At 42.2% G+C, this 27,041-nt stretch overlaps 1 protein-coding gene across 11 annotated transcripts in view; it reads right to left on the reverse strand.

Annotated features, from left to right (window-relative positions):
• LOC131958030 (tumor protein p53-inducible protein 11) overlaps positions 1 to 27,041 on the reverse strand; it is a 55,088-nt gene that overhangs the window by 11,470 nt on the left and 16,577 nt on the right. For 6 of the 11 annotated variants that reach the window (XM_059322921.1, XM_059322922.1, XM_059322926.1 and 3 more), the window contains exons 2-3: positions 18,321 to 18,766; positions 1,983 to 2,076 (exon numbers count right to left, since the gene is read on the reverse strand). In XM_059322921.1, coding sequence (XP_059178904.1) covers positions 1,983 to 2,076; positions 18,321 to 18,385 — 159 coding nt within the window. In that variant the 5' untranslated portion in view covers positions 18,386 to 18,766. The remainder of the gene's footprint in view (positions 1 to 1,982; positions 2,077 to 18,320; positions 18,767 to 27,041) is intronic. The other 5 variants (XM_059322923.1, XM_059322924.1, XM_059322930.1 and 2 more) reach the window with 3 other exon arrangements.

A 27,041-nucleotide genomic window follows, 5' to 3' on the forward strand; every position in this document is an offset into this window, starting at 1 on the left:
CAATCAAGTTTTTCCCATCAAAGTTAATAGCTCTTCATCGATTTTTATTTTATCGATCTTCCCTTTAGGGTGAAAACTAGGCTAATTTTTAAAAACCTTGTTCCTTACAAATTGTTTTAATCAACTGATTTTTCCCTGATATTCCATAACTGTATGCATATCTCTACCTACTCTCTCAGCTTTCAGATAATCGTAAATATCATATTTCTTTCATTTTCAAATATATCCGCTTTATCTCCCTTTTCCCCTTATTTGTCATATTTCTATTTTTAGTTTCTTAATTTCCAATCAGCCCTTTGCAATATGTTTTCATATATTCCAAACATTCCTCTCAATATTCTCACACCCCACAAGTCCCCTACATAGACCCCCACAAGTCCCCTACATAGACCCCCACAAGTCCCCTACATAGACCCCCACAAGTCCCCTACATAGACCCCCACAAGTCCCCTACATAGACCCCCACAAGTGCCCTACATAGACCCCCACAAGTCCCCTACATAGACCCCCACAAGTCCCCTACATAGACCCCCACAAGTACCCTACATAGACCCCACAAGTCCCCTACATAGACCCCCACAAGTACCCTACATAGACCCCCACTAAACCCCTCTTTGCCCACACAACTATTAAAGCTGTCTTGAACTGCTCACCCAAAACGTGATTCTAGCACCAGCAGGGTTAGACAGTGGTTGGTACAAACAATGGCCTTCAAGCTTCTCAGTTTGTGTTGGACATGATGTAGGGGCTCCATTGAGTTATGTGCCACATGCAGTCATTGGTCTAGGACTCAATGTGCCACATAGATGTCAACGGTCATCTCTTGTAATGTCAAGTTATTTTAGTTAGCTCAAGTTTCAATGTCATGTTTTCTCAAGAATGTCATTTTAACTCTGTCATATAATGCTATGTTACGTCATTTAACGTCAAGCTACTCTTAGTTCAGAACTTTGTTACTATTTTTAATCTGAGTAACAGCGCCCCCTAATGGAGGAAGCTTTTAGCGGTATTCATACGCCCAAGTCCTCAGATCCATTCAAGAAATAAAACTCAAGAAAGGAAAAGTTTTAAGCTAAAAAAAATGACAAATTTAATTTAAGCTAGAAAAGTGGTTGTCGGTTGTTTATTTAAACCAGAAATGTGGTTGTCCGTGGTTTATTTAAATAAAACAAAAAATTTGGTTGTCGGTGGTTTATTGAAACTATAAATGTAGTTGTCGGTGGTTTATTGAACCTATAAATGTGGTTGTCGGTGGTTTATTGAAACTATAAATGTGGTTGTCCGTGGTTAACCTATTAATGTGGTTGTCGGTGGTTTATTTAACTCAGAAATGTGGTTGTCGGTGGTTTATTTAAACCAGAAATGTGGTTGTCGGTGGTTATTTAAATAAAACCGAAAATTTGGTTGTCGGTGGTTTATTGAAACTATAAATGTAGTTGTCGGTGGTTTATTGAACCTATAAATGTAGTTGTCGGTGGTTTATTGAACCTATAAATGTGGTTGTCGGTGGTTTATTGAAACTATAAATGTGGTTGTCCGTGGTTAACCTATTAATATGGTTGTCGGTGGTTTATTTAACTCAGAAATGTGGTTGTCGGTGGTTTATTTAACCTATAAATGTGGTTGTCCGTGGTTAACGTATTGATGTGGTTGTCGGTGGTTTATTTAACTCAGAAATGTGGTTATCGGTGGTTTATTTAACCTATAAATGTGGTTGTCGGTGGTTTATTGAAACTATAAATGTTGTTGTCCGTGGTTAACCTATTAATGTGGTTGTCGGTGGTTTATTTAACTCAGAAATGTGGTTGTCGGTGGTTTATCTAACCTATAAATGTGGTTGTCGGTGGTTAACCCAGAAATGGCGACTAACCTTTGACCTAATGACCTGCTAGTGAGGACTGACCTTTGACCTAATGACCTGCTAGTGAGGACTGACCTTTGACCTAATACCTTTGACTAATGACCTGCTAGTAAGGACTGACCTTTGACCTGTGGATGTCCCCATCGTCCGTCTCCCCCACACCCAGGAGCTTGCGAGTCTTTAACCGGCTGTGGAGGTCTCCACTGCTGTGTTTTCTGGGGAAGATAGAGGCAACGTTGGCACATTTGTATATGGAACATGTGGCATTGGGCACATTTGTATATGGAACATGTAGCATTTGGCACATTTGTATAGGGAACATGAGGCAACGTTGGCACATTTGTATATGGAACATGTAGCATTTGGCACATTTGTATAGGGAACATGAGGCAACGTTGGCACATTTGTATATGGAACATGTGGCATTTGGCACATTTGTATAGGGAACATGAGGCAACGTTGGCACATTTGTATAGGGAACATGTGGCACTGGGCACATTTGTATATGGAACATGTGGCATTGGGCACATTTGTATAGGGAAATGGCATTCGGCATATTTGTATAGGGAACTGGCATTAGGCACATTTGTATAGGGAACATGTGGCATTGGGCACATTTGTATTGGGAACATGTGGCATTGGGCACATTTGTATCGCAAACATGAGGCAACGTTGGCACATTTGTATAGAGAACTGGCATTGGGCACATTTGTATAGGGAACATGAGGCACTGGGCACATTTGTATAGGGAAATGGCATTCGGCACATTTGTATAGGGAACATGTGGCATTGGGCACATTTGTATAGGGAACATGAGGCAACGTTGGCATATTTGTATAGGGAACTGGCATTGGGCACATTTGTATAGGGAACATGAGGCAACGTTGGCACATTTGTATAGGGAACATGTGGCAACGTTGGCACATTTGTATAGGGAACATGTGGCAACGTTGGCACATTTTTATAGGGAACATGTGGCATTGGGCACATTTGTATAGAGAAATGGCATTCGGCATATTTATATAGGGAACTGGCATTAGGCACATTTGTATAGGGAACATGTGGCATTGGGCATATTTGTATATGGAACTTGAGGCAACGTTGGCACATTTGTATAGGGAACTGGCATTGGGCACATTTGTATAGGGAACATGTGGCATTGGGCACATTTATATAGGGAACGTGTGGCATTAGGCACATTTGTATAGGGAACATGAGGCAAGGTTGGCACATTTGTATAGGGAACTGGCATCGGGCACATTTGTATAAGGAACATGAGGCAGCGTTGGCACATTTGTACAGGGAATATGTAGCATTGCGAACATTTGTATAGGGAACATATGACAATGGGCATATTTGTAAAAGGAACATACATGTGGCATTGGGCATATTTATATAGTGGACAAGTGACATTGGGCACATTTGTCGACCAGAATCCAGTAAGCCGCCATTCTGAGCTAAGATCTACAATTGATTTAAAATCGTTTCAAATATAAAAATATTTCTATTCGACGTATCACATGGCCGCGCGAGGACCGATATTGTAACGAAAAAAAAATCGATCACACAAATTCGCCATGTACTATACTCCTGTCCATTTTAAAATAATCAACAAACATGAACCGGAAGAAGATTTTAATAATTTTAAAATAAAAAAAGGTTATTTCCGGGAAAATATTGGATTGGAAGTGAATTTTCTATGGAGTTTTTCATTGGCCGATTTTTTTTTTGCCCGACCAAAGTTCGGCTTCTAGCAATATCTGTCGAATTAAGTAATGTGTGTGGAAAAGTATCCCCCCCCCACCCTGCCGATACTTCCATACACGAGCTATTTATAAAAGTTTTATTTTACACGGTCAGGTAACCGAAGAATGGAAGTGGTCAGCACGTGCGAGAGTAATTAAGGATAATGCAGATGATTAACAAACCCTAATTAACTAACAGGCCCTGGTTGATCCTTCATTACCCGAGTCAACTAAGTTTCAACAAATTGTCAAGGGTTAAATAACCAATTTTACAGTAGCGACTCTCCAATTCGCTAGATGTATTGGGAAAACAAAATTTACAGTAATGTTCAAAGTAAATAAAGATGAAATTTAATCTCGCCAAGAAAATTAAAGTAAGATAATCTGTCTCATAGACGCGAATATTGTCTAGGTAAAAACGGTGGTGGTTTTTTAAACTTGCAGCATCGGGGTTATTGTTGACACGTCATCACGTGCAAGTTGTGTCACATAGACACCATAGCTGTCAGCGGTGTTGTTGCTGTCCTTAGGTCTTGGGTTTCTGTGGGTGTGGCGAGAGAGATATGTGGTGATTATCTGATGTTGTCTGCTTTTTAGTCAGATATCATACAAGTATCTGAAGTGTGCTAAATTAATCGAGTTTTAAATTTATGGTTGTGTTCCAAAATGTTTTGGTCTTTGCATCAAGTCCTGTAGTAGAAAATGTTTAATTTATAATTATTTTCATGGTTTACAATTTCAAATGTTCTAAATAGTGATCACAAAATTGGAAAAAGATTATTTCTGGTTAAAAGAAGGTTTGATAAATACGTGGTAGGTCAAGTCACACGTGACACAATATTGACGTGATATTCTGTCACGTGTGTCACAATATTGACGTGATATTCTGTCACGGGTGTCACAATATTGACGTGATATTCTGTCACGTGTCACAATATTGACGTGATCGACCTTCAATCATGTTGCCAGATCACACTTTTGTCAACAAAAAGTCGGAGTTTATTTTTAGAACTAATCTAAAAAACGTAGCCGATAAAAATAGCCAACTGATTCGTCCTGGGCATGATTTGAGCAATGTTGTCGGGAAATAAATAGCAGCAACTGTACACAAAAATGTCCCCATACAAACCCTTCCCCCCCCCCCCCCCACACACACACACTCTAGAATTAATCACGAGCAACAGATAAAAAATAGGATTTGATTTCATGCGGGAGAGACCAGATTAATCTGCTTTTCTCACCCCCCCCCCCCCACACACACACATTTCTCTTCTTGTTTCCCACACTCTCTCCATCCCAGTTTTCTCTCAACTCTCCCACATCAACTCACAGATATAGACAGCCACATCAACTCACAGATACTGACACTAATACTGACACATCTTTAAGATTGTAAACTTAAGGATGTGTCAGTACCTGTGTCAGTATCTGTGTCAGTATCTGTGTCAGTACCTGTGTCAGTACCTGTGTCAGTACCTGTGTCAGTAACTGTGTCAGTATCTGTGTCAGTATCTGTGTCAGTATATGTGTCAGTACCTGTGTCAGTACCTGTATCAGTATCTGTGTCAGTACCTGTGTCAGTACCTGTGTCAGTACCTGTGTCAGTACCTGTGTCAGTACCTGTGTCAGTACCTGTGTCATTACCTGTGTCAGTATCTGTGTCAGTACCTGTGTCAGTACCTGTATCAGTATCTGTGTCAGTACCTGTGTCAGTACCTGTGTCAGTACCTGTGTCAGTACCTGTGTCAGTACCTGTGTCAGTACCTGTGTCAGTACCTGTGTCAGTACCTGTGTCAGTACCTGTGTCAGTACCTGTGTCAGTACCTGTGTCAGTACCTGTGTCATTACCTGTGTCAGTACCTGTGTCAGTACCTGTGTCAGTACCTACGCCCCCACCCACGTAGAGGTTGAAGATTGATCAAAGAAACAATGTCACTTTTCTCTGTGACCCAACCCTTCCCACGACACCCATCACCTAGGCTCCCCACCCCTACCCATCAGCCCCACCATGGCCCCACCCCACCTTGGCGCCCCACCCCACCTTGGCGCCCCACCCCACCTTGGCGCCCCACCCCAACTTGGCGCCCCACCCACCTTAGCCCCACCCCACCGTGGCCCCACCCCACCTTGGCGCCCCACCCCACCTTGGCGCCCCACCCTACCTTAGCAACAGCTTGAGGAACTGGTTGACGACACTGGGTGACCTTTTGACCTCCCCCTCGTCGAAGGAGGTCGCCGTTGGTGTGGGGGGAGGTTCCTCGTGGTTTGCATCTGTGACTGACATCGTGTTCTTGTCACAGGGGTTCATGGGGGGGGGGTCACAAGGGTTCGCTCATCCAATGAATGACGTCACAAAAGCCACTTCAAAAAGTTTGTAGCTGATTTTTATCGATCAAAACATAAACACAACATGTATTGGGCTATAGAGGCCCACCAACATGTTTAAATGTCTAAAAATACACTTCTCACCTAGAGATAGGTTGGAAACAATTAGTTCTCCTGTCGTTCAATAGATATTTATAGCTAATAAATTAGTGTATGAATTATAAATGAATCCAACGATGGTGCCACGGGTCCAACGTGTAGTATGCACTGTTTAAGTCTGTCATTTCGTTGTCATTTTATGTCATCTTGTCTAACTACTATTTTTAGCAGTGTCATTGTCTTCTGTCATTACTATGTCATTTACACCGTGTCATTTTGTTGTCGAACCGAATTCTGACGAATAAATCCCTAGCTTAGCTGTTGTACCCGTCTAGAGCTGCTGTACCCGTCTAAAGATGCTGTACCCGTCTAGAGCTACTGTACACGTCTAGAGCTACTGTACCCGTCTAGAGCTACTGTACCCGTCTAGATCTACTGTATCCGTCTAACAAGAGCTACTGTACCCATCTAGAGCTACTGTACCCGTCTAGAGCTACTGTACCCGTCTAGAGCAACTGTGCCCGTCTAGAGCTACTGTATCCGTCTAGATCTACTGTACCCGTCTATAGCTACCCGTCTAGATCTACTGTACCCGTCTAGATCTACTGCACCCGTCTAGAGCTACTGTATCCGTCTAGAGCTACTGTACCCGTCTAGAGCAACTGTGCCCGTCTAGATCTACTGGGCCCATCTAGAGCTACTGTACCCGTCTAGATCTACTGTACCCGTCTATAGCTACCCGTCTAGAACTACTGTACCCGTCTAGATCTAATGTACCCGTCTATAGCTACCCGTCTAGAACTACTGTACCCGTCTATATCTACTGTACCCGTCTAGATCTAATGTACCCGTCTAGAGCCACTGTACCCGTCTAGAGCTACCCGTCTAGAACTACTGTACCCGTCTAACCAGAGCTGCTGTACCCGTCTAGATCTACTGTACCCGTCTAACTAGAGCTGCTGTACCCGTCTAGATCTAATGTACCCGTCTAGAGCTACTGTACCCGTTTAGAACTACTGTACCCATCTAGATCTACTGTACCCATCTAGATCTACTGTACCCGTCTAGATCTACTGTACCCGTTTAGAACTACTGTACCCGTCTAGATCTACTGTACCCGTTTAGAACTACTGTACCCGTCTAGATCTACTGTACCCGTCTAGATCTACTGTACCCGTCTATAGCTACCCGTCTAGAGCTGCTGTACCCGTCTAGATCTACTGTACCCGTCTATAGCTACCCGTCTAGAGCTACTGAACCCGTCTAGATCTACTGTACCCGTCTATAGCTACTGTACCTGCTGTACCCGTCTAGAGCTACTGTACCTGCTGTACCCGTCTAGAGCTACCCGTCTAGAGCTACTGTACCCGTCTAGAGCCACTGTACCCGTCTAGAGCTACTGTACCCGTCCAGAGCTACTGTACCCGTCTAGATCTACTGTACCCGTCTAGAGCTGCTATACCCGTCTAGAGCTAATGTACCCGTCTAGAGCTACTGTACCCGTCTAGAGCTACCCGTCTAGATCTACTGTACCCGTCTAGAGCTACTGTATCCGTCTAGAGCTACCCGTCTAGAACTACTGTACCCGTCTAACCAGAGCTGCTGTACCCGTCTAGATCTACTGTACCCGTCTAACTAGAGCTGCTGTACCCGTCTAGAGCTACTGTACCCGTCTAGAGCTAATGTACCCGTCTAGAGCTACTGTACCCGTCTAAAGCTACTGTACCCGTCTAGAGCTACCCGTCTAGAACTACTGTACCCGTCTAACCAGAGCTGCTGTACCCGTCTAGATCTACTGTACCCGTCTAACTAGAGCTGCTGTACCCGTCTAGAGCTACTGTACCCGTCTAGAGCTACTGTACCCGTCTAGAGCTACTGTACCCGTCTAGATCTACTGTACCCTTCTAACGATCACAGCCTGCGGGTTGGGTGTGAGCAGTGACTAGCGCGTGCACTACTCACCTGCCTAGGATAATTAACCCTAAACTCCACCATAAACTAAACTATGAACTATTGACTGTCCTCGGCAGTTTCGAAATGCGTGTAATTAATATTTGTATCGGTACAGCGACAGAACTCTCCAACTGTGATCCGTCATTAAAGATTCTAATTGCCGGCTGTGTGTCGATGCTGAGTTTGATGGTCTGAAAATAGACAGGTTGTTCGGATAGACCCGCGTCAAGTATAGACCTGTTCGATTTCATGGCTGCACCTGGGTTCTGCCGACTCAAACTCGTGGAACCTGCTGGAATGTCTGACTCGTTTGGTGTACAGCAGAAGTTCAGCAGACGATCACACACAGTCGTCTGGTTTGGTGTGGTGTCAGTTAGATTGATGTTTACAGTCTGGGGTTCCTACTTTCACCACTGTGTTTCATTCAAGTGACCAGCCACACCCACTGTACCACGTGATAGAGTGACCAGCCACACCCACTGTACCACGTTATAGAGTGACCAGCCACACCCACTGTACCACGTGATAGAGTGACCAGCCACACCCACTGTACCACGTGATAGAGTGACCAGTCACACCCACTGTACCACGTGATAGAGTGACCAGCCACACCCACTGTACCACGTAATACAGTGACCAGCCACACCCACTGTACCACGTGACACACCCACTGTACCTCGTGATAGAGTGACCAGCCACACCCACTGTACCACGTGATAGAGTGACCAACCACACCCACTGTACCACGTGATAGAGTGACCAGCCACACCCACTGTACCACGTGATGCAACCCTCTGATGTGTTTCACGCGCGGTTAAAATCTAACAGGTGTCTGTCATCTAACATCTGTCATTCAACGCTCAGTCTGTCAGGTGACGTTACATATGTCAGACTGTCAGTTATACCGTATCTATTGCTGAAATTACTAAAAACTTAAACTATGAACCAGGAAATAAAGTGGTGGAGGGCAACAACTTGCTAATTGAACTAAATATAATGACCTGTGAACTTGTCCAATTAAAGTATAAATCTATATTGAAGGAATCATCGATCACCACAGCTAGAGTGCGACTCTCAAACTTCTAGCTAATAACTTTTACATTTTGTCCACATCATACAAACTTTGAATCAGAAAATGTGAAAGGCTTACGAATGTTCAGAAAACGAAGGCCTACAAAAACTTTAAAAAACACAAACTGAAATCAAATGCTCAGAAAACACAAACTGAAATGCTCAGAAAACACAAACTGAAATGCTCAGAAAACACAAACTGAAATGCTCAGAAAACACAAACTGAAATGCTCAGAAAACACAAACTGAAATGGTCAGAAAACACAAACTGAAATGCTCAGAAAACACAAACTGAAATGCTCAGAAAACACAAACTGAAATGGTCAGAAAACACAAACTGAAATGCTCAGAAAACACAAACTGAAATGCTCAGAAAACACAAACTGAAATACTCAGAAAACACAAACTGAAATGCACAGAAAACACAAACTGAAATGCTCAGAAAACACAAACTGAAATACTCAGAAAACACAAACTGAAATGCTCAGAAAACACAAACTGAAATACTCAGAAAACACAAACTGAAATGCTCAGAAAACACAAACTGAAATGCTCAGAAAACACAAACTGAAATGCTCAGAAAACACAAACTGAAATGCTCAGAAAACACAAACTGAAATGGTCAGAAAACACAAACTGAAATGCTCAGAAAACACAAACTGAAATGCTCAGAAAACACAAACTGAAATGGTCAGAAAACACAAACTGAAATGCTCAGAAAACACAAACTGAAATGCTCAGAAAACACAAACTGAAATGCTCAGAAAACACAAGCGCCCATAAACTGCCGGTTAGAAATGTCCAGGAAAGAAACACACCGTGACTAAAGAGATTGCCAGACGACACTCCCACTCCCCCTCCCACTCACCGCGTGAGTACACCAGCGCGTGCCACCACTCACGGCGTCACGAGACGCAGGCAGTGATCAGCACCGTCACATGGCGTCAGCGGGAAAAGGGGGGGGGGGCTGTAACGGGGACATTTGGGGGAGGAACTCCCTGCGGGGTAACTCGTTTTAAGCTCAAAGGTAAACAATGTCAAGGTCGAACGTACTTTAACAGGCAGTCACAACGTCACAACAAAAGGTTGTCACAATGTCACAAGAAAATGTCACATTAAAAGGTCGTCACAATGTCACATTAAAAGGTCGTCACAATGTCACATTAAAAGGTTGTTACAATGTCCACCTTCTCTGTCTCCCCCCCCCCCCCCCCCGGATCAATTCCCGTCTTCTCTGTTTCCTCCCTCTATTTATCCCCCCCCCCCTTTTGTCTCCTCCATCTTTTACCTCCCTACCCCTCCCATTGTGATTGGCTTCTGATTTGTTGTCCGTTTCAGACCGTTGTTTTATGTTTTTTACTGGAATGGCGGGATCGATACCGCCCTGTGAGGGACTGGCCCAAGTCTGGCTTCAGCCAGAGATGACCAGTGTCAAAGACACTTGTCATTTGATGACACACGTCAAGCGCGATTGACGCGTGTCATTTGATGACACACGTCAAGTGCGATTGACGCGCGTCTAAAGCTGTTGGTCAGGACAGGAATCAGAAAAAAAAGTTGGAATTTTTTGGGCATTGTTTGGCTTCTGATTGCTCTATTAGAAGTGGGCTACAGGCTGGGCTAGATCTAGGCTGGGCTACAGACTGGGCTACAGGCTGGGCTACAGGCTGGGCTACAGGCTGGGCTACAGGCTGGGCTACAGGCTGGGCTACAGGCTGGGCTACAGGCTGGGCTAGAGGCTGGGCTACAGAATGGGCTACAGGCTGGGCTACAGGCTGGGCTACAGAATGGGCTACTGACTCTAGCCCTGACTCTAGCCCTGACCCTAGCCCTGACCCTAGCCCTGACTCTAGCCCTGACTCTAGCCCTGACTCTAGCCCTGACTCTAGCCCTGACTCTAGCCCTGACTCTAGCCCTGACTCTAGCCCTGACTCTAGCCCTGACTCTAGCCCTGACTCTAGCCCTGACTCTAGCCCTGACTCTAGCCCTGACTCTAGCCCTGACTCTAGCCCTGACTCTAGCCCTGACTCTAGCCCTGACTCTAGCCCTGACTCTAGCCGTGACTCTAGAGGAGTATAAAAAAACGAGTCACCAACATCGTGCTACGCCGCCATGACATATTCGTGATTGGTCTCTATAAGTCCGCAGATCGATACTCAGGTACTCATTTCTTATAGAAACTCGATACCAGCTGTATATAAATGGGTCGATACCAGTAGCGGTTGATTTACAGATCGTCAGAGACTTAACTACAATCAAAGTTTGGTCGCTTTTGTTAACAGTTGAAAAATGTGTCTTTAAACTTCAGCTATGGAAGCGGGGGGGGGGGGGGGGGGGGGGGGGAATCTTGAGAAATATATTGTCTATCTATATCTATAAAAATGTTTTTTTCTATCAATATAAAATAATATTCTCTATATCAATACAAATGTACATGTGATATATTTATACACACACACACACACACATATATATATATATATATATATATATATATATATATATATATATATATATATATATATATATATATATATATATATAAGTAACGAACATAAAGGAGTAGTCTATACGAGTGACAGTGTGTCCCTGTCGTGCCAGCTGAAGACTTGTCATGTCGCCGAGCAAGACAAAACTTCACAGGATTAGCAGTAGCACGGGGTATTATGGTAGAGCTTCTTACTCGTCTCCATGGCAACGTGTTTCATACAAAGATTAATCGTGGCATCGAATGGCTCATCGCGTGATGGGAGCACAGAAACCAAATGTCTTATCAGCTGTACTCTCTCCCTCTCTCTCTCTCTCTCTCTCTCTCTCTCTCTCTCTCTCTCTCTCTCTCTCTCTCTCTCTCTCTATCTATCTATCTCACACACATACACACATACCATAATGAAACAGCAATCACAAAAAAATAAAAGAACTTGTTGCTACTGTAAACAAATAAATAATGACGCCAAAAACTGTCCGGTAACAACTCTAGCAGACGCACATGAACGTAAAAGTTTGTTAATTACCTCTTAATTTTCATTAATGAGCCATTAATTACGTTTGTTCAATAACCGATGGCATATCTATCATTTATCTCCCCTGGCTCGAGGGAAAACGTGCAGTTGCTTCCCCTTAATGGAGTAAAACAAAGACAACCCACAACCGTTGGCTGGAACAAAACTTTAATACATCATTTAACATGGCAGGTAATTCACTAAGGGGAGTTCATAAGGACATTCCATATGGTGGTGTTTTTTTTTTCAATTAATTATTTGTACGGGGTTCATTGAGCAGTTAATTTATTTATCATAGCTCATTTTAGCAGCTCACTAGCTTTTAAAAAAAAAAGGTTAATTTTTGGCAGTTAATTAATTTACGCTGCTCATTTTTTCATTTAAAGAGGTTCATTTGTGTTTATTTATCAAACGTTGTTGATTTGGCAGTTAATTTCAAGAAAAACACAATAAAAGTTAAAAAGTGAATGTTCTCTAATCCCTAACATGCCAGCCCATAATTTTGTTAAAACGTTTCTTTATAAACATTTTTATTCTCACACGATTTTAATTAAATTATGAGAATTATTGTCCCGTGCATGTAGACATACTCATGACGTCGCAAAGATTGTGAAATAAATATAGAAGGTTTTAATTGTAACAAGACGTTACTAAACACTTCTGTTCTGTTTGTGTGGAAAAGTTATAGCGGGGATATTCAGGGGAATCTACCGCGGTAGAATTGAGAACTAGTAATAAATGTTGAGTTACCTCGCTTAGTTAGTAAATTCTTAATGTCACGCAAAATATTATGAAGGATTGATTTTTTTTAAATAAAGCTTAAAATTAACAATGAGTATTTTATGTAAGGAGTTTTTTCAGACGTGTGTGTTTATTACCATACGTAATTGTATTTAATTATTTTAAAAGAAAAAAGAAATCGCCAAATTTAGTCTATCACCAAATACTTTGGGGTTCTTACAGTGATGAACCAACATTTTTTGTTCGGTTTGTTGGTGTGAAATCCAACATATTTATGTTATAAATAATGTTGTGTAAAATGATTATAACGTATAGATAACGTTCAGGTAACCCAATAGATATGACGAACTGTAAACAAACAGGCAGGTAATTTTTACGGCAGACAATCTGTAGATAATTATTTACGACACAAAAATGCCGAGGTATTTTTCTTGCGGAGACCTCTGATGAAACAAAAACAAGTCGCGTCACCTGCTGTTGTCTTTGTCTGGCCTCACAAGACTTCCGCTGGTTCCATACATCGGGCTGACAAGTGGAGGTGAGGCGTAAAGTCGGCAGGCTCTACCTGTGCGCAGGTAGGTGAAACAAATCAGAGCTCACGTGACCGTTCGACAGGTGGTTAACACCGGATCACGTGACTAAATCATACGCAGGTGTGTCGGTCTGGCAATTCAGCATTCGCCATACATCTTACAAAGTGCTGGTTGTATAGGGCACGGCTTTACAGGTAACACAAACATTACAGGTAACACAAACATAACAGGTAACACAAACATTACAGGTAACACAAACACTACAGGTAACACAAACAGTATAGGTAATACAAAAATTACAGGTAACACAAACATTACAGGTAACAGAAACATTACAGTTAACACAAACATTACAGGTAACACAAATACTATAGGTAACACAAACATAACAGGTAACACAAACACTACAGATAACACAAACATTACAGGTAACACAAACATTACAGGCAACACAAACATTACAGGTAACACAAACATTACTTAACACAAACATTACAGGTAACACAAACATTACTTAACACAAACATTACAGGTAACATAAACATTACAGGTAACACAAACACTACAGGTAATACAAACATTACCGGTAACATAAACATTACAGGTAACACAAACATTACAGGTAACACAAACATTACTTAACACAAACATTACAGGTAACATAAACATTACAGGTAACACAAACATTACAGGTAACATAAACATTACATGTAACATAAACATTACAGGTAACACAAAGATTACTTAACACAAACATTACAGGTAACACAAACATTACTTAACACAAACATTACAGGTAACACAAACATTACTTAACACAAACATTACAGGTAACACAAACATTACAGGTAACACAAACATTACAGGTAACACAAACATTACTTAACACAAACATTAGAGATTTTAAAAGAGGGGTCTAATAACGCCAGCTCACCACGTACCCACCCCATCCCACATGACGTGAACCTACTCACGTTTTCTCTCAGGTATCGATTGACGATCTCTTCACATACACACATTCACACACACAGATCACATACCTCCACAAACACATCTATTGAGAGAGATCTGTTCACACACACACACACACACATCACCTATCTCTAGACACAGATCATTGAAAGAGATCTGTTCAGTCACAGATATCCTATTACCAAAAATCGATCATCTCTGAATAAACACAGATGTCGATATGACGAAACCGACATTAAAACTGTCGGCCTTTGTTTTACAACTTGTCAGATTATTTTTGTTAGTTTTCGCTTTAGCTCTGTGAGTGGGATTAACGGTCTGCTAGTGGGATTAACGGTGTAATAGTGGGATTAACGGCCTTAATCAGGTTAGGCTGAGAGCTAGTTATTCCAGTAAGATTGTTTGACGTGGTCATGATTTAGTGCCTAATGTATTTAGGCTTAGACATAATTTACAGCCTACATATGACTGCAGATTCTAGTGGCACATAAATCCTAGTGACATCTGATACACTGACATGTGTATCCTTTTTAATTCGTGTAGCACCAGCATCTTTATCCTACTAACAAGTGACATTTTCTCAGTGACGTCACCTTTTCAGTGCCATTTATCTCAGTGACGTCACTATTTCAGTGACACGTCTCCTACTGTCACTGTCACAGCCGAGGTAAACAAATGAAGTCAACACCCACTGGTTTTGTGTATGTTGCCATGGTAACCGATGTTTCCATGTGAGATGGTGTATCGTGTTTCGTCACTCCGTGCATCCTCTTACATATAGTTTTTGGCTGGTGGTTTTGTGGCTATAGATCACGTGACAAGTCAGACATCTCCTGACTGACAGCCTACATGTCAATGACACGACACAGCAGCAATATGACATGTACTGACATGACGCAGACAGCCTACATGTCAATGACATGACACAGAAGCAATATGACATGTACTGACATGACGCAGACAGCCTACATGTCAATGACATGACACAGAAGCAGTATGACATGTACTGACATGAAATGTATTTGACACATTGTGTCATCTGTCAAATTCATTTTGTTGAGTGTGACTCTAGGTCTTAGGAGTCATTGGAGTCGTAGTGTCGTATGACTTGAAATTGTGCGCTAACAAGCTGTATCAACAACATCAAAAGTAGTTGTACCACCAACAAAAGCAGTTGTACCACCAACAAAAGCAGTTGTACCACCAACAAAAGCAGTTGTACCACCAACAAAAGTAGTTGTACCACCAACAAAAGCAGTTGTACCACCAACAAAAGTAGTTGTACCACCAACAAAAGTAGTTGTACCACCAACAACATCAAAAGTAGTTGTACCACCAACATCAAAAGTAGTTGTACCACCAACTACAACAAAAGTAATTGTACCACCAACATCAAAAGTAGTTGTACCACCAACATCAAAAGTAGTTGTACCACCAACAACAAAAGTAGTTGTACCACCAACAACAAAAGTAGTTGTACCACCAACATCAAAAGTAGTTGTACCACCAACAACAAAAGTAGTTGTACCACCAACATCAAAAGCAGTTGTACCACCACCAACAACAAAAGTAGTTGTACCACCAACAAAAGTAGGTGTACCAACAACATCAAAAGTAGTTGTACAAACAACATCAAAAGTAGTTGTACCACCAACATTAAAAGTAGGTGTACCACCATCATCATCAAAAGTAGTTGTACCACCAACATCAAAAGTAGTTGTACCACCAACATCAAAAGTAGTTGTACCACCAACATCAAAAGTAGGTGTACTATCAACATCAAAAGTAGCTGTACCACCAACATCAAAAGTAGTTGTACCACCAACATCAAAAGTAGGTGTACTACCAACATCAAAAGTAGTTGTACCACCACCAACAAAAGTAGTTGTACCACCACCATCCTGACTTAAAACACCAACATCCACTCAAGCAGACGACGGATGAGTTCATTAAGACTCACGTCCCCCACCCACGGGCAAGTACTCAGTCATTGTACCACATAATCATTAGCGGCCATCATGAATAATTAATTAGGAAATGGGAAAATCTCCTTTCACATCAATACAACCAGCTGGGTCAGAACACAATTATTTTAGTCGAAGTCTTGTTAACAGGTTTGGCTGATCGAAGTAGGTTGTCTTAGTAGGTTTCAGTTTAAGTGTGGGAGGTAGGTTGTCTAAGTGTGTGAGGTAGGTTGTCTTAGTAGGTTTCAGTTTAAGTGTGGGAGGTAGGTTGTCTTAGTAGGTTTCAGTTTAAGTGTGGGAGGTAGGTTGTCTTAGTAGGTTTCAGTTTAAGTGTGGGAGGTAGGTTGTCTTTGTAGGTTTCTGTTTAAGTGTGGGAGGTAGGTTGTCTTAGTAGGTTTAAGTGTGGGAGGTAGGTTGTCTTTGTAGGTTTCTGTTTAAGTGTGGGAGGTAGGTTGTCTTAGTAGGTTTCAGTTTAAGTGTGGGAGGTAGGTTGTCTTAGTAGGTTTCAGTTTAAGTGTGGGAGGTAGGTTGTCTTTGTAGGTTTCTGTTTAAGTGTGGGAGGTAGGTTGTCTTTGTAGGTTTCAGTTTAAGTGTGGGAGGTAGGTTGTCTTAGTAGGTTTAAGTGTGGGAGGTAGGTTGTCTTAGTAGGTTTCAGTTTAAGTGTGGGAGGTAGGTTGTCTTTGTAGGTTTCAGTTTAAGTGTGGGAGGTAGGTTGTCTTTGTAGGTTTCTGTTTAAGTGTGGGAGGTAGGTTGTCTTAGTAGGTTTCAGTTTAAGTGTGGGAGGTAGGTTGTCTTAGTAGGTTTCAGTTTAAGTGTGGGAGGTAGGTTGTCTTTGTAGGTTTCAGTTTAAGTGTGGGAGGTAGGTTGTCTTAGTAGGTTTCAGTTTAAGTGTGGGAGGTAGGTTGTCTTAGTAGCTTTCAGTTCAAGTGTGGGAGGTAGGTTGTCTTAGTAGCTTTCAGTTCAAGTGTGTTCGGGGTAGGTTGTCTTAAAAGGTTTTGGCAAGCAAGGTATGTGACCTAGACAGACATATGTCCAATCTAGACAGACTTCTGACCAACATAGACATCCTCTCCATCGTGAGACGAAATGAAACTAGACGCTCTGAAATACTAGACGTGTAGAACTATCTTGTATAAAAATCTTTCTGTGTACAAATGTCTTGCTATCTCAGACAACCATTGATCATCCGCCAGTTTTAATTACTTTGAGATATGATTTAGTTGGGTGAGTATTCGGTGTAAGCAGTGGCGTATCTAGTGCAGTAGCGTAGCGGGGGGGGGGGGGGCGGGGGGGGACATATGTCTCCGGGCGCCGACCTTAGGGGGCGCCAAAATGGGTTGGAAAAATAAATTGAAAGGTTGAGGAGGGTGCAAATCAAAATATCGAGGGGGGAGGGAGGGGGGGGGGGGGTGCAAATCGAAAAGTTTGTCCCCGGGCGCCGGGAAGGGTCGCTAGGCCTCTGATCTAGTGTGGGTAGAAGAGGGGTTAGAGTGGGTAAAGGTTAGAAGGAGGGTTAGAGGGGGTAAGGGCTACAAGAGGGGAGGGGCTTAGAGAGGGTCAGGGATGAATAAATTATGTATTGATCAATGTCTTGAATAGAAGAACTGATGTAGTCTACGTGGATTTATAGACAGGTGACAGTCAAATGTCATCGTTGCGTTAAAAGACATGTATATTTAAATGACAATTTTATAAAGTTAAATAACTAGGCCTACTGATTATGGGCTTAATGTTAGTTTAAACAAAAAAATTACACATTTATAAATTGATTTTAAAAAAAACAACTTTCAAACCATTTATTAATTAATTAGGTAAACTGAGAGAGGCAACTAGTGACATTAACAAGTTGTCTCAAGTTTAAAACGTCTGCTATTTTCCCGCTACAAGGTATGGCTAGCCATAGCCCGACCCTGCTATGGCCCTGCCGTCGAGACCTGGGGGTGTGATGTGGCCCGGCCCCTGAGGTAGGATAGCTGTGACCCCCTCCCCCCCCCCCCCCCGCCCGTGTAAGCGGTACCAGCGGGAAAGTAGCAGACGACGAACACGTGACTTACGGTCTCTCATCCTTGACCATCAGAGTCGGCCTGTAGATGGCGTTTGGTAATCCTCCCTCCGCCATTTTGAACACGAGATAAACAAAACCAGTTTCACAACACGATCAACACTTCACAACTTGGATCAATCACTTGACATCGATAGGAAATCGATACTTCACAAATTAGAATCAATCACTTGACATCGATAGGAAATCGATATATCCCAAATTAGAATCAATCACTTAATATCGATAGAAAATCGATACACTCACTGCCTTAGACAGTGACGATGTTTTCGTCAGCTGGTCATGACGTCACGGGGTCACGTGATTCAAAGTCTGACAAAGTGGTAGGAGACTCCGCCTAGCAATTAAGTCGTTAATGAACTCATTAATCTTTGAGCAACCTCGCGTATGTTTAAAACAGATTTCTCAGACTCTAGTGTAAAGCCAGATATTTGAGACCTGCATAGAGGGGGGGAGGGGGGGGGTACAGTAGTAGAGTGGGTGTGACAGTTGGGGTGACAGACATATATATATATATATATATATATATATATATATATATATATATATATATATATATATATATATATATATATATATATATATATATATATATATATATATATATATATATATATATATATATATATATATATATATATATATATATATATATATATATATATATATATATATATATATATATATATATATATATATATATATATATATATATATATATATATATGATGTGTGGCTGTGTTTGACGCGTCTGTGTATAAAATTTTGACAAATGACAGGAAATGTCCCTGTATATATGCCTGTATGGACCTGATATAATTAGACCCAAATGTCAGGTTAATTAAATAGCCAATCAAACCAGTGTAATGATGGCCATTGGCCAATAAACCAAATAGTAAGGTATTCCATATAACGTCGGCGAAAGAACAGAGTTTCTTCCAGGCATCTCTTCGGGGGGGCGAAGCCCCCCCGAAAAATTTTTACCGCCCCCCCGAACGAAATGAAATTTATATAATTTATATAGCAAATATATACTTTTAACAGTGTCCGCCCCCCCGAAAAAAGTTTACCGCCCCCCCGAAGATTTCAAGTGCCCCCCCGGAGAAAAAAGTCTGGAAGAAACACTGCGAAAGAATGTCCCTAATTTTACCTCTACGTATTAGACACAAATATGACGTAATAAATATGTTTGTTACCTCGTGGGAACCTTCCCCCCCCCCCCCCCCCCCCGCCTTTTTCTAGATCATAGAAGTCCCCTCTTGAATGACAGAATAAATGTCCCCTGTAGAATGACATCATGTAATGTCCCGTGTAGAATGACATAATGTAATGTCCCCTGTAGATAGCACACAAGCTGGTAAAAAAGGAAACAGTTGTTCTCTCGCTGCTATAAGTGGTCTAATTAAGTGGGCTAATTACGTTTCCCGACAATTTTATAGAAAGTCGTACACCCACTTGACCTTTTCCGGTACAGATAACACGGGTCAAAGGTCGTCAACAGGTCAAAGAATTGTTGCAGGATAGCAAGGTCGTGATAGTCAAGGTCAAGTGTCTGTGACTGTCAAGTCATCTGAGGATATGGGCTACAGATAAAGTCAGATATCTGGACAAAGCCTGGTCAGTCTGCCGGCTAGAGACATCCCAAAGCGTCCAAGAAAAAGGTTGCAAAAGTATAAGACGTTCAAACTCAAATCTTCAAGGTCACGTGACGTCAGCTGGCCACACGTCATACAGCAGGTGACGTCACACAGCAGGTGTTGACGTCTGGCCGCCATGTTTTATCAGGGTAGATAATCCACGACTGGCAGCTGCAGATGTTACGTAATCTCCAATCACGGGGAGTTGATCCTGCAGGAAACTGACGTCATTTCCTGAATAGCAACAGCGCCCCCCCCCCCCCTCTAGCGTTGAGTCCTTTTATTGAATGCAACAATAAAATCGTGTGTACGGTGATCGCTCGCTTATCTCCATATGACGTCATTTATACGGAGATTTTGTAATACGGCGCTTATATCTAGATCTAGGTACTATGTAACTATGTTGTATGAGGAAATCGATTAAGTATTTGTATGAACGTCAACCTGGACAAAATATGAACAAAGTATCACAAAATATGAACATACTGTCACAAAATACGAACGTAGTGTCACAAAATATGAACGTAGTGTCACAAAATATGAACGTAGTGTCACAAAAATATGAACATAGTGTCACAAAATATGAACATAGTGTCACAAAATATGAACGTAGTGTCACAAAAATATGAACATAGTGTCACAAAATATGAACATAGTGTCACTAAATATGAACGTAGTGTCACAAAAATATGAACGTAGTGTCACAAAATATGAACGTAGTGTCACAAAATATGAACGTAGTGTCATAAAATATGAACATTGTGTCTAAAACGACATTAAAACGAGTCTAAGTCATAATTTCCAGTCACAAATGATCTAGGGTCTAAGTCATACAATCAGACATAATTTCCTGAATATTTGCTGGCCGGATGTTGTATCTATGTCAAGGTCATTCAAGCTTGACACATCGAGTTGACATAGACAACCGCGAACATTGACATATGACATGACATTTTAAATGACAATACATATGTCGGCCATTACCGGAAGGTGCTTACACGGGGCGAAAGTATAGGTGGGGAAAACACAGTATACGAATCAATATCCAAGGTAACGGACGGGTTGTGGTGGAGGCATTGGGTAGGGGGGGGGGGTCATTGAAGTAGTGTGGGTTCAAGCTGAGGGGTCAGGAGGGGTCAGGGGAGCTTGTGACGTGATTGGCTACAGAAGGCGTGTACACACTGGCCGCAGATTGCTGACGTCATACACTAAACTTTGATGTCAATGACAAGATTTAACCAGAGCTGTCCGACAGAGGGCGTGGGTGGGTGCGTCAAGGTCATTTCATCATTAGACAAGGTCATAGAGTTTTAAAACAATATCAACAAAAGTCCAGTCAAGGTCATCAAGGCCATGTCCCATTGTGACACAGTTAGTGTTAGTTGTGCTGATGTCAGTGTGATACACTGTGTGTTAGTAGCAGTTGTATAAACCTTGTGTGAAAGGACAGACGTCACATACCAAATCTATCACGCGACTTCACATTTATTCCCTGCCTCCATAATATTGGGATTTTTAAATTATTTTTTAAGACCTCGGCCAGGAAATTGTCCCAATAACCATTAATATCTTTGTTATTTTTTACTGTATGACCTCCGCTGTAAAATTGTCCGAATAACGATTGTTATCTTTTCCATTTTTTTTTTCTTGTATCAAGCGGAATGACGTGATTTCGATCATACCCATTTCGGCCACACACAAAGGGACACTAGTCTGGATTACTAGCTCAGGGAGACAACCCATGCAGCTCATTTTTTTTCTTTTATTTCTCCACAGATAACAGGACCGGCAACTCGCACAGCGAGCAGGAACTGTAACTCTAATAACCTGTGACGTGGACTGGTCAGGAGAGTTGTCATTCCTGACTCTCACGTGAGATACAGGGCCTTGTCTGTGTTCTGGGGCTGATTACCTCCCCTACCATGTTTACTCCGTGAGTTACTTGCCCTATTCGTGATGTGCTGCCGTGTCGTTGAAGTCCCACAAATTCCATCCTAAGATGGAACCTCCAGTTTGTTTATAGATTTTTTTTTATCGGTCAGAAAAATGTTGGCTAGTTTCGTGTGGTGTAGCAGGTTGTCATGTTCGGGAAAACATTTGATGGTGTGGGTTTGGGTGACTGAGGTAACCACAACGTGCACTCTACCCTCACTCCCACCCAACCCCCACCCCTCACAAATGCACACCGAATGCCATTTTTATAATTGAAAAACACAATAGAGAGAATAAAGACGACAGGTGTTATACACAGGTGAAGACAGGTGAATGCAGGCAGATCACTGCAGGCAGGTGACTGCAGGCAGATCACTGCATGCAGGTGACTGTGGCTATATGACTGCAGACAGGGGCTACTGGCTCCTGACGAGAATATAGTATATTGAAGCCACTGAGTCAGTTTCTAGAGCCCCTGGTCATAATGATGTTACGTCATTATCTTTTTATCCGACGATAATTCAATTATTCGACCCAAGGGACGTAAGTACTGTGTAATGGGGAGAGAAATCTGGCGTCTCGACTGGCCAAACTTGGACAGACGAATCAAACTGAGAGACGCTGATTAAAATCATAATGGAGTGGTTACCATGGAAACGCGAAGTGTTTACAGAAACCTTGGTCGTTGTCTGAGTCAATTGACAGGGGGAGATTAGCCTGTTGTAATCATTCTTAGAGTTGCTGGCCCTGGACTTTCAAGATAACTTGAAACCACCTGCGGATTCCTTCTCAGTCTGGTGGTGTGTGTGTGAGTGAGGGTTGCTGTGTGTGTGGATGGATATATAAGTGTGTGTTTGTGTATGTATAGGTAAGATAATTGTCAGTATGAGTGTGTGAGTGTATATTTGTCGATATGTGAGTTGGTGTTTGTGTATTAGGTTGGTGTACGTGTGTGTTTGTGTGACTATGTGTGTGTGAGTGTGTGAGTTGGTGTTTGTGTATGTGTGTTGATGTGTGTGTGACCGTGTGTGTGTGAGAGAGTGCTTGTGACAAGTGTGTTGAAGTGAGTACTAGAACGCACCCCCGCCCCTCCCCCCGCCTCCCCCTCCCCCACACTTGAACAGATATGGCCTAGATGAAACCATCAGCTTGTTGATCGGTGAGCCTATCCGCCATCTTATGTGTATCACGTGCGAATGAACCATTTAAAACACGCGCGTGAGATGGACGACAATCTATTTATAGTCCATCTATTTATAGACAGCCTCCATACAATGACGGCTGTATGTTGATTGCGTGTGGGGATGGCGAGGTATGGAAACTTCTGGGTTTAGGGGGGGGGGGTGAGGGGTGGGGAGGGGGGCGCATCCCCATGGTGACATGCAAGTGACGGTTACAACAACAGGTCGTGTCACCACTGGTAAATCCTGAATGGTGACACCAACAGGTGGATGTGGTGACACAGGAACAGAAAGAAGACGGCTGGACGTCGGACCCATGGCACACATGACAGGTGACATTCAGAACATGTCATCTGACCAATGAGTTTACCCACCATACACCTACTGACCAACTGACCAATGAGTTTAACCACCAACTGACCAACTGACCAATGAGTTTACCCACCATCCACCTACTGACCAATGAGTTTACCCACCATCCACCTACTGACCAACTGACCAATGAGTTTAACCACCAACTGACCAACTGACCAATGAGTTTACCCACCATCCACCTACTGACCAATGAGTTTACCCACCATCCACCTACTGACCAATGAGTTTACCCACCATCCACCAACTGACCAATGAGTTTACCCACCATCCACCTACTGACCAATGAGTTTACCCACCATCCACCTACTGACCAATGAGTTTACCCACCATCCACCTACTGACCAATGAGTTTACCCACCATCCACCTACTGACCAATGAGTTTACCCACCATCCACCTACTGACCAATGAGTTTACCCACCATCCACCTACTGACCAATGAGTTTACCCACCATCCACCTACTGACCAACTGACCAATGAGTTTAACCACCAACTGACCAACTGACCAATGAGTTTACCCACCATCCACCTACTGACCAATGAGTTTACCCACCATCCACCTACTGACCAACTGACCAATGAGTTTACCCACCATCCACCTACTGTCCAACTGACCAATGAGTTTACCCACCATCCACCTACTGACCAACTGATCAATGAGTTTACCCACCATCCACCTACTGACCAACTGATCAATGAGTTTACCCACCACCCACCTACTGACCAACTGACCAATGAGTTTACCCACCACCCACCAACTGACCAACTGACCAATGAGTTTACCCACCACCCACCTACTGACCAACTGACCAATGAGTTTACCCACCACCCACCTACTGACCAACTGACCAATGAGTTTACCCACCACCCACCTACTGACCAACTGACCAATGAGTTTACCCACCATTCACCTACTGAACAACTGACCAATGAGTTTACCCACCACCCACCTACTGACCAACTGACCAATGAGTTTAACCACCATTCAACAACTGACCAACTGACCAATGAGTTTAACCACCATTCAACAACTGACCAACTGACCAATGAGTTTACCCACCATCCACCTACTGACCAACTGACCAATGAGTTTACCCACCATCCACTTACTGACCAACTGACCAATGAGTTTACCCACCAACTGACCAACTGACCAATGAGTTTACCCACCATCCACCTACTGACCAACTGACCAATGAGTTTACCCACCACCCACCAACTGACCAACTGACCAATGAGTTTACCAACCACACACCTACTGACCAACTGACCAATGAGTTTACCCACCATTCACCTACTGAACAACTGACCAATGAGTTTACCCACCACCCACCTACTGACCAACTGACCAATGAGTTTACCCACCATTCACCTACTGAACAACTGACCAATGAGTTTACCCACCACCCACCTACTGACCAACTGACCAATGAGTTTACCCACCACCCACCAACTGAGTTAGCCATACTAAAATATATGATGGGAGCTTAAAGTGTATCACATTCACGCGTGCCTCTAGTTGGCGTGTGTGTATGATAGCCCATTTCCCCTCTGTTCACGGGATATATTAGCCCTAAGTGTCCTTGTATAAATGTTATTTAGCCCGTCTCCCACTTGTAACTGTAGCCTTTCACCAAACTCTTATAGAATCCGCTTTCAATGTTTGGCCTCGAGTTAAAACTTAACTCAAACAACCGAGGTCACAATGGTGAAATACATTAAAAAAGGACTAAATGTGATTTAAAATTTGTTTTATAATGTGTTTTATAATGTGCTTTATAATGGGTTTTATATTGTGTTTTATAATGTTTAAATAGATCAAATTTAACCAAAGGCTAGGTACAGAGTTACTCGTACAACACTAACAGAACGAGTTTGAAACATTTATGTCGTTTTTCTGATTTGTGTACCTATTAAAAGCTTGTATATATAAAGGTTTTTATTCTTGCTTTTTTTTTAACTTTTATAGTGTAGACGTGGTTTAAAAAAAACAAATATAAATACCTTTATACCAGGGGTCTCCAAACTACGGCCCGCGGGCCGGATGCGGCCCGCGATGTCCTCTTATCCGGCCCGCGGCGATCTTTTTGTCCACGGAAAAAACGTTTGTTGGTGATGGCTGAGGAACTTTGCCCAGAAAAATCAAAGACATACCTGGAAGAAACTGGCCCCCGAACTGAAATTTGATAGTAAATGCGGCCCTCGGACTGAAAAGCTTGGAGACCCCTGCTTTATACTAACAAGCCTTTAAGTGCACCGAAAATAAAACAAACTCTCTTTCTTTAACAAAAAGCTTTTGAAATATGCAAGAGATCTTATGAGCGACTTCCGCAAAGTTTTATTTAGAGTGGTAGAGTTTGTTTACTTATTTTCAGTGGATTTTAAAGTGTGTTATTATAAAGGTTTTTATATTTGTTTTATTTTCTAGTTTTTATGCATTCGTTTTAAAATGAAGTTGACACTACATAGGCGACGAGTAAAAATATTTGCGTTAAACAGACAGACATACAGACATTCTAACACTGTTAAAAGAGCTTGTAAAAACAATGTACTGCTGTAAAGGGGTTTAGTTGGGTTTTTTTCTGTCATCTCAACATGCCCCATGGCATTGAAGGATCATGCACACGTTATACCCAGAGTTCAACACAATTTGAGACTTAGCGCTGTTGTTTTTAACTGAATTCTGGGCGACGTGCAGGTTACAAGAACATACGGAGGACGGGTAGGCCATGTTATAAACGTTACATGGGTAATTATAAACTCATGACCCCCCCCCCAAGATTTCACACACACATCACCTGTCCCCCAACCATGACCCCCCCCCCCCCCCCCAGCACCCGTCTAATCACCACGCTTTAACGACCTCCAAACCAGCTGTTTAACTGTTCAACCGTTTACAGCCTCGGCTAAACATCCTGTCACATTTCAAACAGAGCATCTCACAATGATGGTATCGATACCAAACACTGAAGTATAGATTTACCATTGATAGAACTAGTATCGATACCAACCAATGAAGTATAGGTACAATTTACAATTGATAGAACTAGTATCGATACCAAACACTGAAGTGTAGGTACGATTCCAACCACTGAATGACATCTTATATCATGTAAGTAAGTTAAAGCAAACACTAGAACAGATGTGAACAATGATTGTGATTGGTGGATTGTGGTTATGACAATCATGTTTACCAGATGTGTAGGAAAATCATGCTTGTAAGATTGTGTACACTAGTCTTGTTTGAAGTGTACGAAAATCCTGCTTGTAAGATTGTGTACACTAGTCTTGTTTGAAGTGTACGAAAATCATGCTTGTAACATTGTGTACACTAGTCTTGTTTGAAGTGTACGAAAATCATGCTTGTAAGATTGTGTACACTAGTCTTGTTTGAAGTGTACGAAAATCATGCTTGTAAGATTGTGTACACTAGTCTTGTTTGAAGTGTACAAAAATCATGCTTGTAACATTGTGTACACTAGTCTTGTTTGAAATATTGCGTCTGGTAATCAGCTTTTAGGGGGTGGGGGTCTCGCAATAACGTCATGTTTTTTTAGCACACGCCTCCTCCCCACCCCTCCACATGAT

This window comes from Physella acuta, unplaced genomic scaffold (assembly GCF_028476545.2).
Source record: "Physella acuta isolate Inbredline_101_S28 unplaced genomic scaffold, ASM2847654v3 ptg001284l, whole genome shotgun sequence".
NCBI classification, from domain to species: domain Eukaryota; kingdom Metazoa; phylum Mollusca; class Gastropoda; family Physidae; genus Physella; species Physella acuta.